General features: G+C 43.0%; 1 protein-coding gene across 1 annotated transcript in view; it reads left to right on the top strand.

Annotated features, from left to right (window-relative positions):
- The window catches only part of LOC111971109 (alpha-1,6-mannosylglycoprotein 6-beta-N-acetylglucosaminyltransferase A), a 129,902-nt gene that overhangs the window by 98,991 nt on the left and 13,667 nt on the right, over positions 1–17,244 (top strand). Inside the window, exons 11-12 of the mRNA XM_070445979.1 lie at positions 933–1,066; positions 14,728–14,877. Coding sequence (XP_070302080.1) covers positions 933–1,066; positions 14,728–14,877 — 284 coding nt within the window. The remainder of the gene's footprint in view (positions 1–932; positions 1,067–14,727; positions 14,878–17,244) is intronic.

The following is a 17,244-nucleotide window of genomic DNA, read 5'->3' on the forward strand; positions in this document are numbered from 1 at the left end:
ACGGAAGTCCCCATTTTTCTAATTTGGACTATCCAGGTCTTACATTGTCTTAATTGTCTAATCTCCGTCATTCACCCTTCGTCAGAAAAAGGGGGAAATCATCATCTCCAAATGTGAGTTTCCATTTCCAAAAAGAGAGTGTGCCGAGGCGAAACTCTCCCAAGTGTGTGCCGTTGCCCATTTCTGACCTAATCATAGAACGTTAAGGCTCTAATCATAGAACGTTAACTCATCACTTCACATTAACTTAACAAGTGACATTTTCTTCTCTTTTATTCTGGAGATCCCCTTACATAATTGTATTGTTTTATGATGGGACAGATGTAGATACAGATGAGGGGCACAGAAAGGATTTAAGGAATAGACAGTTGGCCGAGCCTGGGCTCAAACACCCGTCTCCATGGGGGCACGTGTGGTCCGGAGTTGGGAGTGTTACCGCTGCGACAGACTCCAGCGCCCCACTTCACATTTCTATGTGGAACTGTGTTCATTGGAAGTTGGTTAACATAAGCCTCAGATTTACTCTCCACTTCTAGGCATGAGTCAGACAACTACCACAAACAAAACAAATAGCCTAATCATAGGCCTAATCATTAGGCCTATTGTCATGCTATTCACTTGTTTTCTGTACAGCATATGCATGAATCGATCAACTAATGTAGAGATAAATAGTTGTTGTCCTATGCAGATCTCATAGCGATAAAGCGCTGGCAATTGAATTGCTCTTTTTAATGAACTAACTTTTACCCACCTATAATCATCGTTGTGTTCCCCATTRACTGTACAATGACAGCTTGTGTTTGTAGCTTGTTTTCCTTTTTTCTGTATATAAGTGAATGAATGTGAACTAACTAGCTTCAGTACAATAATCATTGTGATCCCAGTTGAGCCGCRTAATGACAGTTGTATCGTGTGGTTTATTTCCCCTGCAGCCCACACGCCAGACAACAGCTTCCTGGGYTTTGTGGTTGAGCAGCATCTGAACGCCAGCGACATCCGCCACATTGACGAAGTCAAGCGGCAGAACCAGTCGCTGGTCTACGGCAAGGTGGACAACTTCTGGAAGGTACGACGCTTCAGCTCAGTGTATCCCGCGTGGCTGGCATAGCCAAGGTTTTGCGTTTAAACTCCGGCAGGGAACAGTGTTCAAATGAAACATTGACTCTTGGGGGTGCCTAATGGGTCTTGGTGTTGTCTGACGTTGAAATGTGATCACCCTCCTACTTAAAATGTATGTATGCACTCACTGTACTGTAAGCCGCTTTGGGGGAAAAGTGTTTGCTACATAGCATTTATTATAATGTTATTTACATTGTGTACAAACTCTGCTCAGCTCTTAGTTATTTGGGAGCAGTGGTAACGTTTCRTTGTGGACAGAAATATACTTTTGTCTACATCAGCATTGAGGGTGAAGTTGAATGTGGTAGAGTAGTGTTCTTCAGTTGGAATTTTGAATACCATGTCATCAACTGGTGACTCTTCTTGTTTAGAACAAAAAATGATACGTGATCTAGTTCCCAGACATCAACACTACTAGAATAGAGCCCAATGAGAAGGCAGTGCTGCTCAGTTGAGTTCAWTCAGAAACTGGTCCCATTGGCTTCACAGTCCCGTCCCTTGATCACAGGGAAATGGACAACACTGTAGACGCTTTTAAGGAGACTGTAGTGACTGAAGTGACAGTGTCCACTGAGCCTTGATTTGCACAGAATGCCTTTCAAGATGAAAGCACCAGACACGCTACACCATCAATTCTTGGGAACCGGTGTATGGAATCTATTGTAACCCAGTTCCTTAACTCTTGAAAGAAAGTCACTGGAACACTTTGAGAGTTTTTGGGAGATTTGATGGAGACTAGTAGTGTTCCTTTATAAACCATATTCGTGAGTTTCTGATTATATGTTGATAAATAGTAGAATTCAGCTYTACTCTCTGATTAGTTATAATATATTCCTACTCAGACTCTGTTGTGCAGAGGCATTGTCGCAGGGATTATTTMATCTAAGATAAAACGGGTTTAGAGATTGTAACTACACCAGCCACAAGCGTTTTGCGTGCGATTCGCTCGTTGGCACATTACACACTGTTGGATTACTTCCTAGTCTGTACGTCTTGGTGAGACTTGACAAGGGCTGCGACGATGACAAACATTGTAAAGAAGCCGGTTGTAACATTTTAAGCCAGCCATACACACAGGGAGTGCATCCCAAATGGGCCCTGGCCAAAAGTAGTGCACTATAAAGGGAATAGGGTGCCATTTTGGATGCAACCAGAGTAACTCCGGTGGAAGCAGATTCTACAAACAAAAGACCAGAGGTCATCTCAGATCTGTGGCGAACAACGCCCGGCTTTTATCATAGTCAGCTGGCACAAAGTGGGCAGATGAGAGTTGTGAGATKCCAGTCATGCCACCCACAACCCAAACTGGTCATCCAGGTTAAGGGATGAAGGACATATCCCTGCGGATATAGACCTGGGTTCAAATAGTATTTATTTTCTCTCAGAGGTGTATTAGATTGAGCCTGGTGTACCAGATGTGCAGGGTTTGCACTTTTGGGACTATTTGATTGGTGCCATTGCGCCAGGCTAGGTCAATCAACAACAAATGTTATTTGAACTCAGGTCTGTGACCACACAAAGAAATGACCATGTCTTGCAGAACCAGCATCCACACACRACACTGATAACACAACAGCCCTATATTAACCATGCAGTGCGGCTTGCCACGCGCTCTCGCAAACCCGCATGTGGCACAGCACAGTGGGCCATTTAGTCTATCTTAAAGGGCAGAGTGCCGAACTCCCATCACTTCTCCTTGAAAAACATTAGCAGCTAAACAGACACCCTGTCGTGTTCATTACCTCCGTTTTTAATTAAACAGCCATTTTAGAGTCTGGTAATGAATGAACGTGAGGGGAAAAGGCCTCCCTCGCACTTTCCCTCCCCGAATCTGCGGGGGCTGTCTGCATTGCCTTGTCTGCGGGGGCTGCCTGCATTGCCGGCTATTTGCTTTTCATCCAGGAAACAGCCTTTCAACTCCCTCATATCTTGCGATTGTGGTATTTACTGCTCTCTACAAGGMGAGAACATGATGAGGGGTGGGCTTGCAAAAATAAGAGGTCAGAGGTCTCACTACACAGGACATCTAGTACAAAGTGCCTTTGCGACTTTTAACAACAGTCATTGACCAAACAAACGTCATTGCCTCCAATTGCTTTGTCTCTGACGGACAYTTGTTTTTCACATGTAATGTTACACAGAACCCAGAAGCTCCTCACTACGGGGAATATTCCCCGTCTCTTAATCAGTATGCAGAAGTGTACCGCTAGCCTCTCTCTTCCCCTCTCTGCAGGTGTGTGAATGGAGCCCCYTGCGTCCCAAATGGCACCCTGGTCCAAAGTAGTGCGCTATGTAGGGAATAGGGTGCTGTTTGTGGTGCAGCAAATTGTGTGGGGAGGTCTGATTTATAACGGGCACAGAATGGACGGTAATTGCTGTATCCATATAGGAGAGATTTATCGGCGTTATGAGTGGCATTAAATGTAATTAGACACAGCAGAGAGGAAGCATCTGTCGGCCATCACTGTGTGGCCTACATACTCAAACACAACTTTCAGATAATTTCACCGGCAAACTCTAATGAGAGTAATCCACTATTGTTGCTGTCTGGAGTGCCTCAGTGCGTATCGCTGCTCTCGTACTAACTAGTAAATGTGTTGCCTAAGAATTAAATCTCCAAATATCATATATTACTTAGGCTACACAATGGTTTTGTTTTTGAGTTAATTAATACAAAGTCATGATAGGCTGGTAAGATCCTGCATTGGAGTTATCAAGGAGCAATTTCCTTAACATCAACCTTCAGACCTACTTTTCCCTATGAACATAGGTGTCATTTGAGATGTGGGGTACTACATTATACAGCGAGTGGTTCTAATCGTAGATGCTAATTGGTTTAAACTRCGTTCCAGCAGGTGTTTATTCCACACCAGCTAAGGCCATGATGTTGAAATGCCTATTTTCTGTTCCATCTCACTGCGCAATCCACTGTCTCATCAGCCCAACCAGGGAATTTATAAACTTGGTCTCCACTGTAAAAACATCTAGACATCATCTCCCCTTTCTTTTAGACTAGAATTTGTTTTTCAACAKGGGAGATTTGTAAATACCTTGCTGCCCGTCTCTTACCTTTGCAACATGGTTTCAATCTCCACTGTCCCATTGAGAATTAACGTGTAAGGACACGACAAACCGCTTCATGAAACCACAAAGCAGCATCATTTTTATGGATATATACAAAGAAATGTCAATAGGTCAAAGAAAATGAAATGGTCCTGCTGAAAGGTGAATTCATCTCCCAGTGTCTGCTGGAAAGCAGACTGATCCAGRTTTTCCTCTAGGATTTTGCCTGTGCTTAGGTCCATTACATGCCCCTAACATGATGCAGCCACCACTATGCTTGAAAATATAGAGAGTGGTACTGAGTAATGTGTTGTATTAAATTTGCTCCAAACATAACACTTTGTATTCAGGACAGAAAGTGAATTGCTTTGGCACATTCTTTGCAGTATTACTTTAGTGTCTTGTTGCCAACAGGATCCATGTTTGAAATATTTGTATTCTGTACAGGCTTCCTTTTTTTCACTCAGTTAGGTTAGTATTGTGTAGTAGCTAYAATGATGTTGATCCATCCTCAGTTTTCTCCTATCACAGCCATTAAACCATTGGCCTCGTTGTGAAATCCCAGAGCRGTTTCCTTCCTCTCCGGCAACTGAGTTAGGAAGGACACCTGTATCTTTGTAGTGACTGGGTATATTGATACACCATCCAAAGTGTGATTAATAACTTCACCATGCTGAAAGGGATATTCAATGTCTTTTTTTTTTCTTTTTTTTACCCATCTACCAACAGGTGCCCTTTGTGAGGCATTGGAAAACCTCCCTGGTCTTTGAGGTTGAATCTGTGTTTGAAATTCACTGCTCGACTGAGGGACCTTACAGTTTTCTGTATGTGTGGGGTACAGAGATGAGGTAGTCATTCAAAAATCATGTTAAACGCTATTATTGTACACAGTGAGTCCATGCAACTTATTATGTTAAGCAAATCTTTACTCCTGAACTTATAGGCTTACCATAACAAAGGGGTTGAATACTTGTMGACTCAAGAAAGTTTTTCATTTTTAATTAATTTGTTTAGAATATATTGGCACGGTTTGCCAGCCCTCAACTTTTATCTTGGGCCTAACAACACACGTGCCAATATATCCTCCAAACACCGGATTCTCTGGCATTATCAGTTAAATATCTTACTCCTGAAGTGCACAACGGCAGTAGGTAGCACGTGGGATACCGATGCCTTAGGCTGCTGGCTCACTCCCTTTACATTGTCCCGGTCAGGAAATGGTATGCGAACCAGCAACCCTCAGGTTAGCCCTAAACAACACCACCAACATCTCCCAAGAGCTGCAGTGAAAACTGGTTGAATCTACCAGGTCGCCTACGTCTCGAACAGTCAGACATGTTTGAAGTGGGAGAGGGAAGGTGATAATCGAGCAGCCAAAAAGCAGGCCTCTCAAGGAGCCGCTACCATGGCAACCGGCTCGAGCCGAGCGCACTCACCGAGGCAGAATGAAGGGTAACTGTTGGCTGCAGCTCTGCGCACTCTGAAGCGGCAGTTGTTTGAGTCTAGTTGTCGTGAGCTTAGGTGGTTGAGGTTGAGGCTGTGTGAGTAATTGAATACACAAGAGAGTGCAAACCGTATATACTGAACAAAAATATAAACGCAACATGAAACAATTTCACGATTTTACTGAGTTATAGTACATATACGTAGGGAAATGTAAATTGAAATAAATTCATTAGGCCCTAATCTATGGATTTCACATGACTGGGCATGGGCGCAGCCATGGGTGGGCCTGGGGGGCATAGGCCAACACACTAGGGAGCCAGACCAGTTTTCCCCCACAAAATGGCTTTCTACAGACAGAAATACTCCTCAGTTTCATCAGTTGTCCTGGTGCCTGGTCTCAGATGATCCTGCAGGTGAAGAAGACAGATTTGGCGGTCCTAGGCTGGCATGGTTACACATGGTCGCCGGTTTTTAGTCCRGTTGGGTTTACTGCCAAATTCTCTAAAACTACATTGGAGGTGGCTTATGGTAGAGAAATTAACATTCAATTATCTGGCAATAGCTCTGGTGGACATTCCTGCAGTCATCATGCTAGTTGCACACTCCCCATGCTACACCTGTCAGGTGGCTGGATTACATTGGCAAATGAGAAATGCTCATTAACAGGGTTGAAACAATGTTGTGCACAAAATTTGAGCGAAATAAGCTTTTTGTGCGTATAGAACATCTTTTATTTCAGCTCATGAAACATGGGACACACGCAACACTTAACATGTTGCGTTTTATGTTTTTGTTCAGTATAGAAAGTGAGATGAGAATATAGACAGAGAGAGAGAGGGTGGGTGAGAAAGAGGAGGAGAGAAAGATGGAGAGGAAGAGATGGAGGGAGGGTGTGAACATGTTGACGGAGAGAGAAAGTTGGAGACGGAGAGGGAGGGAGAGACATTAAAAAGAAACACCGGGCCCCCTGGCCTTAGATCAGGGGAGGTGGACACTGCTGTTTGAAATGCTAATGCTGGCTGACAGACAGTGCCCACAGTCCCTCCAGTGCACAAAGATTTATCAATGTAACACTGACACATTTTTCTCGCCGAGCCACTCACACACACACAGACACACTAGGGCGCATACACTAGCGTGAGCACGCGCACACGTGCAAATACACAGGCTTACAAACAAACCCACACATATTCACCCAGCTGTACAGGAAAACCCACTCATACGAATTTGTTCTAAACCGACTTGCCTAGTTTAAATAAAGGTTAAATAAAAAAAACACATGACTGATGAATCAGGAACAGACTTACAAATGTACCTAGATACGAAATCTGGAGATTCCAAGGGCTGTGATTCTGTACCACTGAATGCTGTTCTATTTTATAGAACAAAAATAAGTTGATGCTGGATAGTGAACAATGCCGGAAAAGCCTTTGTGCAAAAAAAACTCCCAGAAGTAATCAAATATTTTACATTGTTTACTATCCAGCATCAACTTATTTTTGTTCTATAGTATTTCATCCCATTAACTATTAACCAAAGAAGTGCTCCTCTCCTGTGTCTCTGCTGTTCTATTTTAATTGGATTCAGTGAAGCTCGTAACCCATTACAAATGATTTAGCGTGAGGTCGTATTGGCCCTGTGAGAGTACATGGGTTGTATTCACACTTGGTAGGTTCTCTCYACTGGCAGAATAATCTACCCCAGTATCCCAATATGTGCTGGTGAGCCCTGCATAACGCTAGGGTTATAACGTAGGTTTAGCTTGACAGTCTTGTCAAACAATCCAAAACACCAAAAAGGGAAAGAGGGATATCTAGTCAGTTGTACAACTGTATGCATTCAACTGAAATGTGTCTTCCGCATTTAACCCAACCCCAGAACACATACACATTCACACACACACACATACTTTTCCAGGTGATTTACAATGTAATTAAAAAACCTCTCCTCTCTCATTTTGATCATCTGCCCTCAAACCAATGTCCTGGTTTGATTATTTCCCTAATACTACTCCCCATAAAGGCTAAGGAAGGCAATGAATCAGCTTCCTCTTCAAAGTTCGCCTGACATCGTGTTGTCTTCATTATCTTGGTCCTCGGGTCAATGTCCCTCAGTTTACATTTACAGGTGGGAGGCACACAAGTGCGCACGCACACACACACACTCGCGTTTGCAGACTAGCGCCCACACACTTTCACACAAACAGATACATACACTCTCACAAACACACACGCTGACAGGATTTCTCTGAACAACACAGAAGGTATGAGTTATTTATAATAAACCAGAGTGTCCTCATTCCAGGAACACACTGAACTGGAATAATGTTCTTTAAGAACCTTTTATGGAGTGAGATTAGACTCTTAATTTGGTAAATATACAGTACCAGTCAAAAGTTTGGACACACCTACTCATTCAAGGGTTTTTCTTTATTTGTACTATTTTCTACATTGTAGAATAATAGTGAAGACATCAAAACTATGAAATAACATATATGGTATCATGTATTAACCAAAAAAGTGTTAAACAAATCAAAATAGATTTTAGATTTTAGATTCTTCAAAGTAGCCACCCTTTGCACACTCTTGACAATTGGAGTGTGTGTCAATGCACCACAAAGTGTGGCAGACCAGGGGGTTTGGTCAAGACGTTTACACAGATCAGACACGGACAGAGTAGGATTAGCTCGGTTTCATGGGTGTTTATTAAATAATAAATCAAAAGAAAAGGATAGGTCTCCCCCATGAGACCCTCTCCGGGATACCGTCTTCTGGGTTCCGGGTCTTGCTGTATCCTGTCGGGCACACCAACTCAACTCCCTCGTCTTAGCTCGGGTACCGTATCCAACGACACGGAAGTCACCTTACTTCCCCCAGTCCTCCCCTGTGTGCTGCCCTTCTGGCAGCTTTATGGGGCTTGTACAGCTGGTGAGCAATCAGCCCTTGATTACTCACCAACTCCCAATCAGCCCCAATTAGTCCTGGGCGGAGAGCCCGTCGAGACCTGGCACGTCCAGCCGATGGAGCCATCGCCTCGTGATGTATACTCCTTCTGTCACCAGGCCTCGATGGGTCTCCCCCTGGTGGCTGACCTGCTGTACGCCACAAAAGATACAGGCGTCCTTCCTAACTTAGTTGCCGAAGAGGAAGGAAACCGCTCAGGGATTTCACCAGTAGGCCAATGGTGACTTTAAAACAGTTACAGAGTTTAATGGCTGTGATAGGAGAAAACTGAGGATGGATCAACAACATTGTAGTTACTCCACAATACTAACCTAATTGACATAGTAAAAGAAGGAAGCCTGTACAGAATACAAATATTCCAAAGCATGCATCCTGTTTGCAACAAGGCACTAAAGTAATACTGCAAAGAAATGTGGCAAAGCAATTCACTTTTTGTCCTGAATACAAAGTGTTATGTTTGGGGCAAATACAACACATTACTGAGTACCACTCTCCATATTTTCAAGCGTAGTGGTGGCTGCATCATGTTATGGGTATCCTTGTAATGATTAAGGCCAGGAGTGTTCTTCAGGATAAAAAATAAATGGAATGGAGCTAAGCACAGGCTAAAACTCCTAGAGGAAAACCTGGTTCAGTCTGCTTTCAGCAGGACAATTTACAACTGTGGAAGGTGCATTTGCACATACACATTTGCTTGTGGATTTTGTATTTGTTGTTTACAGAATTTTCAGACTCTCTTTTCCACTGGTTTTATGTTGTACAATCCACAAATGTGGCTATAGTGTCCATATTAGGACAGCCTCAGTCTAAGCAGATGACTCTCCTTTCCTCCATTTCTAGCTTAATTTCCTCCTTTCTTAGATCCCTTTCCTAATTTGCTTTCCTAGATCCCTTTCCTCCTATAATATCTCCCTTTCATTTCCTCCCCTCCTTTGCTTTTCTAGCTTTTTCTAGTGAATGATCCTGAGTGGCCGATTTACAGTTTTGACTTAAATCTGCTTGAAAATCTATATCAAGACAACCAACTTGACAGAGCTTGAAGAATTTTGATAAGAAATTATGGGCAAATATTGTACAATCCACACTCTTAGAGACTTACCCCAAAAGACTACAAAGGTGTTTCTAACATGTATTGACTCAAGGGGGTAAATACTTATTTTATCAAGACATAGGAGTGTTTTATTTTTCATTTTATTTAAAACATTTCTTCCACTCTGACAGTATAGAGTATTTTGTGTAGATCATTGACAAAAAATGATAACTGAATCCATCCAAGACCATAGATCAAGACCAACTAGAAGGCATGCACACACATTTATTACACACATTGTCAGAAGAAAATAGTTAAGCTCATCAAAAATTAAGATTAATTAACCCTAAAGTTAATTAATCAAAAAATGGATCAAAAACTGTAACCATCTTGAGATAATAGGCCTACCTGTATGATATCTTTACGTATACATAGCTTATGCCTTTTTTGTGATGACTWTCCTCAACCAACACTTTACATGTTTTAACTGATCGGAGTTCTCAGAAAAACAGCACAGAAGGTATGAGTGACCCCCCCCCAGTCATTAATAAACCAGTTAAGCGAGTGAAAGCTATAGTGTTGCTATACAGCATTCCAGTCCCCACACACAGACACTCACAGAAGACCTGGGTTCAAATCGGATGGTAAGAACCAATTGTGGACATGACCCCCTGTCCCTAGGGAAAGTTCCACCCCTGGTTCAAATGTGTATTTGAAATACTTATTTTCTGTGTATTTGAGTATTTTTTTAATGATTTCCTATAAATAGCCTACTATTTAAAACTATTTTGAAATACTTGTTCAAATCCATGGAGTATTTAGATATTTGTATTTAATAATGCACAGACAAATACATACCAATCCTTTCAAAGTGTATTTCCAAATACATTCCAATATGACTTACTTCAAATACAAAAATATCCGAATACTTACTTCGAAATGTCTTTGAAAATAATTGAAATACCCCAAATAGTATTTGAAACCAGGTCACACACACACACACACACACACACACACACACACACACACACACACACACACACACACACTGCATCCCCCGTCAGGTGCCATCAGTGTTACTGTGGGTTTTTGTCACTGTCCCTCCCCGTTGGAGCCAGACTGCGCTGCAGGCCGCAGGGGAACAGCTCTGTGACTGTCTGATGTGACAGTCAGGGCTGCAGACTGGAGCGGTGGGGAATATTACTGTACCCTCTCTCTGTGACAGCTTGGGCTAGACTACAAACAGCCGAGCCCTAGCCTGTAGCCATACTACTGGCCTAAACCTCCCTCACCTTACCCTCATAGGCATGGCACTGACAATGAACAATCAGTCTGCACTGCAGTAACCTTGTGGCATTCACTGTTGTAATCATATATCATCATCACCATTTCCATACTTTTACCATTCTCAGGGCCACATCCTGGTTTAGTGTGTGTGTGTGTGTGTGTGTGTGTGTGTGTGTGTGTGTGTGTGTGTGTGTGTGTGTGTGTGTGTGTGTGTGTTAAACACAATGCCACTCCTTCTCTCCACTCTTCCTCCGTAACCTTCCTCTAACCCTCCACCCAAGCCCCAGCTCTCTGGGGTACACATATTAGAGAGTAGACATTTCACCATCTAATTACAAGTGGCCACCTCCACACTACCTCCACACTGCCTGGATCTCTGCTCTCTTTAAGGCTGAGTCCCAAAGGGCACCCTTTATAGTGCACTACTGTTGACCAGGGCCTATTGGGCTCTGGTCAAAAGTAGTGCACTATATAGGGAGTAGGGTGCCATTTGGGAGGCGGACCTCAAAGGCTCCTGTTACAACAGGCTGCCAGGAGGCATCTGATAGGGCATCCCTAGGGGCCGGGCGACTGGCCTGTGTAAGACACACTCAAAGGAGAGCCTGATGTACTGTAGTCACTCCACTGTTCTCCTTCCTGTTCCTAAAGCTAACAAAGGATACTGTGTGCGCTGGAGACATACTGTGTCAGCCTGCTTTGCTTAGAAAGAATTAGCTTGTAGGCAGGTTGATTTGTTTTTGGAATGTTTAGAATATGGATTTCCATAGAAGTTAGAATTTTTTCGAGAATGTTGTCTAAGATATTGATTTGCATTGTAGTTAGAATGTTGTTTAGAATATTGATTTGTATTGGACTTAGAAGGTCAAATGATGCTGTGTGCCCTGTAGACATAGCTACTACTTTGTGCTAGAGGCCTTCATGGATCTACCCGAACCCGATTACCCTTGATACRACCCGGGATCCAGAATGTTTTAGATCCCTGTGTAAAAATATGTGAAATACTGACCAGTTCCTAAACAACAAATGCAAATGTCATACATTTACATTTTATTATCTTAAATGATTCTCAGTGGGTTCCCTTTCATCAAATCAAATATGTCAAAATATAATTTTCAAAACCGCATTTTCGCTTCATGACAACGAGCCACTGTGGGTTAAATAGGCTACTTCCTCTACTAGAGGAAGAGGAGGACTCAGCGGAAAAGAGTGATAGCCTATAGGGAAAGGGTTGAATGCCTTCAACTGAAATGTGTCTTCTGCATTTAACCCAACCCCTCTGAATCAGAGCGGTGCGGGGGGGCTGCCTTAATCACACAACCTTTCGGTTACTGGCCCAACGGTCTAACCACTAGGCTACCTGCTGCCCCATAGGCTATATAAAGTGCGTTTCTGAAACATGGAGTTGTTTTTTGCTGATGTGAAGAAGAAACTGAATGAAAGCGAGTACAGGGGGGTAGAACCAACAGGCAAATCGTCTGTATGGCCCTCATTTATGCACACTTGTGGATACGGAGGAGAAAAGGGTTACCCATATTCTTAAGACCTGAGTGTGACCTGACACATTCTTTCTGATCGTCTTTAATAAAGAAACATTTTGACCAAGTTAACCTGCTCATGTTGTGTACACTGATAACCTATGCCTATCGACAGAAAATATTGTATCCTTATGTTGAAAGGCTGCCAATTTATTGATTGTGTAAGGCATGGTATAAGAAATATCAGGACAACTTCTCTCTTCAACTATGAATGTTTAATTAACTCTTCGGACGGTAGGCCAACATGTTCTCTTAAATCGCAATTGTTGGAAATGAAATGGGAATGCAGGAGACTCCATCCTTGGCCTATTTTAATTTTAGGCTTGCTGGTCAAACAGGCTATAACCTACCTTTTTTTAGTTTAAATCAACTATAGGGATGTCATTATGAAAATACTAAGCTGTACACCACAAATAAATTATTTTAGATAGGCTTACAACCAAAAATGCATGTTCACTGCCAGACAACTCAAAAAAATTGCTGATTTGCAGGGCAATAAAGCTGCATTTTTTAAATGTTTCGGATCCATGTGGGTCAGATACAGACCAGACCAAATTTGGATCGAATGCTCTCTCAACTCTGATATGTTTTCGTGGATCTGGTCCACTAAGATCCGAAACAGTTTTTTTTAAATGGTCGGATCCTGTCGGGTTGGAAATTTGCGTATTCAATTTCGGGATCTGAGAAGGTATTTTCTCTGTACCAGCCTGCTTTGCTTAGAAATAATTCGCTTTGAGGCAGAAATGGCTGCCTTGGTGGCAGGTTGATTTGTATAGGAGTCAGAGCCTCGGGGAGAGGTGTGACTGTTTGAATGTTGTTTGTATCACTATTGTTAGTTTTTAAAGTGAAGAGATGGTTGTTGCTCTAGTCAAGTAATAGAGAATGTGCATTCTTTAACTTCCGTGGCCTGGACGTGTGCGAACCCATTCTCTTAAAAGATGGATACCACCGCACACTGTCGAATGCTCCTGCATTCAATCCTTTCTCCAGACAGCAATGGCTTGATAATGAGTGGTGCCAGCGTAGTTTGCCACTACCTGAGCACACCTGGGGGCAGCTTGGAAGGATGTACGTGCGCTGGTGAGAGGAAAGCTGCTGTTCCTGTCTTGTTCCTAGCTTCAGTTTAAACGGCGGCCCTGCCACAGCCTGTCATTAGGGGTTCGTCGGGGAGGATGTCGCAATCGATGCTTGATCAAACTGGTTATCCCCTCCCACTGTCTGCTGTCGCCTGAGTCCTATCCTTCGCTACTGCATTTTTCTTTCTATGAGCAGTGAAAAATGTACTAGCCTACTTTATGGACTAGTTTAGGAATGTTCTCCATTCAAACGTTTAGGTGTGATGGCTCAGGAAATTGTTGCAAACATTAGGCMTACATAAAGCGTTATAATCAAGATTTCTCAAACCGAATGAACAAATCTCTTATTTGATATTATGGATTTTTTTTATACTATATATTACCGCCAACCCAAAGAATATCCGTGATTACAGTTTTGATAATGAGAATGAAATGAAGGCATGAATAATCTTTCATCTCTCAGTGGATACTAGTCTCCATCATTCTCCCTGAAACGTATTTCTGCGTCCCCTTTTTCTCTAATGCATAGTGCGCTACTTTTGACCAGAGCCCTAAGCGCCCTAGTCAAAAGGAGTGCACATTATAGGGAATAGGGTGCCATTTGGGACGTAGAGCTCTCTGCTCATCTTCCTTTGTTTGCGAGAGAGATCATGTTGATCCAACAGTACACTCTCTCTGTTTGTTTTGCTCTAAAGTGTTTTTGAGTCGGTGCACTCCAGCGAGGAGCCATCTCTTATCAGCAATGAGCTCCTTGCCTGACATCATTTCCTGTGATTTCCAGTTTGAGGGGGGACTCTTTCATTGTTATAAGCCTGTACGAACCTTTATGATGTCTTTATAATAGGTTATGGCTGTTATTTAATCCGAATCATTTTGAGACGGTAATAAGAAATTATAAGGGACCATGCAAGTCTTACAATGCATTATAACCACATCATAATGCATCACCTGTCAGCATTTACGTGTTACCAGATATTGTTTTCATGTTGTCTATGTGTCATCAACGTTTAAAAGAGTACATTGCAGATTAGAGGCAGAGGTCCCAGATACAATAATAATGTAGTACTTTGTTTCCTTGTTTTGAGAATCTCAACATAGAGATCTATAATGAGGCCAGGTTATGTACTGTGTACAATACACAATGTGGACTACAGTATGTACAGTAGTAGGGTCTCACTGACTGGTGGTTTTCTTACTGTGTGTTTCAGGACAAGAAGACCTACCTAGACATCATCCACACCTACACGGAGGTGCACGCCACCGTGCACGGTACCAGCACTGTGCACTTGCCGAGCTACGTGAGAAACTACGGCATCCTGAGCGGCCGTGACCTGCAGTTCCTCCTCAGGGAGACCAAGGTGAGAGCAACACACACACACACACRCATACAGTGGGGAGAACAAGTATTTGAAACACTGCCGATTTTGCAGTGTTTCCTACTTACAAATCATGTAGAGGTCTGTCATTTTTATCATAGGTACACTTCAACTGTGAGAGACGGAATCTAAAACAAAAATCCAGAAAATCACATTGTATGATTTTTAAGTAATTAATTTGCATTTTATTGCATGACATAAGTATTTGATCACCTACCAACCAGTAAGAATTCCGGCTCTCACAGACCTGTTCGTTTTTCTTTAAGAAGCCCTCCTGTTCTCCACTCATTACCTGTATTAACTGCACCTGTTTGAACTTGTTACCTGTATAAAAGACACCTATCCACACACTCAATCAAACAGACTCCAACCTCTCYACAATGGCCAAGACCAGAGAGCTGTATAAGGACATCAGGGATAACATTGTAGACCTGCACAAGGCTGGGATGGGCTACAGGACAATAGGCAAGCAGCTTGGTGAGAAGGCAACAACTGTTGGCGCAATTATTAGAAAAGGGAAGAAGTTCAAGATGACGGTCAATCACCCTCGCCTGGGGCTCCATGCAAGATCTCACCTCGTGGGCATCAATGATCATGAGGAAGTGAGGGATAAGCCCAGAACTACACGGCAGGACCTGGTCAATGACCTGAAGAGAGCTGGGACCACAGTCTCAAAGAAAACCATTAGTAACACACTACGCCGTCATGGATTTAAAATCCTGCAGCGCACGCAAGGTCCCCCTGCTCAAGCCAGCGCATGTCCAGGCCCGTCTGAAGTTTGCCAATGACCATCTGGATGATCCAGAGGAGGAATGGAGAAGGTCATGTGGTCTGATGAGACAAAAATAGAGCTTTTTGGTCTAAACTCCACTCGCCGTGTTTGGAGGAAGAAGAAGGATGAGTACAACCCCAAGAACACCATCCCAACCGTGAAGCATGGAGGTGGAAACATCATTCTTTGCGGATGCTTTTCTGCAAAGGGGACAGGACGACGCACCGTATTGAGGGGAGGATGGATGGGCCATGTATCGCGAGATCTTGGCCAACAACCTCCTTCCCTCAGTAAGAGCATTGAAGATGGGTCGTGGCTGGGTCTTCCAGCATGACAACGACCCGAAACACACAGCCAGGGCAACTAAGGAGTGGCTCCGTAAGAAGCATCTCAAGGTCTGGAGTGGCATTGCCAGTCTCCAGGCCGGAACCCAATAGAAAATCTTTGGAGGGAGCTGAAAAGTCCGTATTGCCCAGCGACAGCCCCGAAACCTGAAGGATCTGGAGAAGGTCTGTATGGAGGAGTGGGCCAAAATCCCTGCTGCAGTGTGGTGCAAACCTGGTCAAGAACTCCAGGAAACGTATGATCTCTATAATTGCAAACAAAGGTTTCTGTACCAAATATTAAGGGTTCGGTCTTTTCTTGATGTATCAAATACTTATGTCATGCAATAAAATGCAAATGAATTACTTAAAAATCATACAATGTGATTTTCTGGATTTTTGTTTTAGATTCCGTCTCTCACAGTTGAAGTGTACCTATGATAAAAAATTACAGACCTCTACATGCTTTGTAAGTAGGAAAACCTGCAAAATCGGCAGTGTATCAAATACTTCTTCTCCCCACTGTGTATATATATATATATATATATACACACATATACAATACACACGAACACACACACCAGAGTTGAAGAATCCTGCCCTAGAGAGAGGAACCACACTTGCTACGCTGTAAGACTCGGAGGCATAGGTACCAAATCATTACTAAGAGTGACGGGATTGCTCATAAAAAAGCCTTGGTTCCTGATAAGATGAGATAGAAGAAATACTTTATTTATCCCCGATGGGTAGTTGGATATACACAGTCACGAAAGAAAAACACAACAATCAACAATAAGTTGTAAAAACAAAAGTCCTAAAGTTGAAGTGGGGTGATTGTTCAACCGAGAATTTTATGAGCAGTTTGCTCATAATAGCAGTTAGTTAAATGCTACAGAATGTTCTAATACGTGTACACACACACACACACTGTGTTTGTTGGGAGTGCGACACCCCCTGTGACTTCACTATGCATTCCAGTGAATGGGTGGTTTATGATTTTACTCAGTGTCAAGGCGAGTGTCAGGATCTCTCAGCACTACAACATTAGTCATAGTGATTTCTCCCAGAGTGCCTCAGCAGGGCCGTATGCTAGCCAGGGCCTCCGTTCATGTCATGCCCAGACCTGCCACTGCTCGTGACATAATGCTACTGCTCAAGGTTCACTTCTTCTGAAGCACCTCCAACCACACTGCCTGTTTTCTAGCCATGCAACTCGTCCCAGGTCTGTTTGTACTGTACAGCCCAACGACCCTC

Source organism: Salvelinus sp. IW2-2015, linkage group LG12 (assembly GCF_002910315.2).
Source record: "Salvelinus sp. IW2-2015 linkage group LG12, ASM291031v2, whole genome shotgun sequence".
Classification (NCBI taxonomy): Eukaryota; Metazoa; Chordata; class Actinopteri; order Salmoniformes; family Salmonidae; genus Salvelinus; species Salvelinus sp. IW2-2015.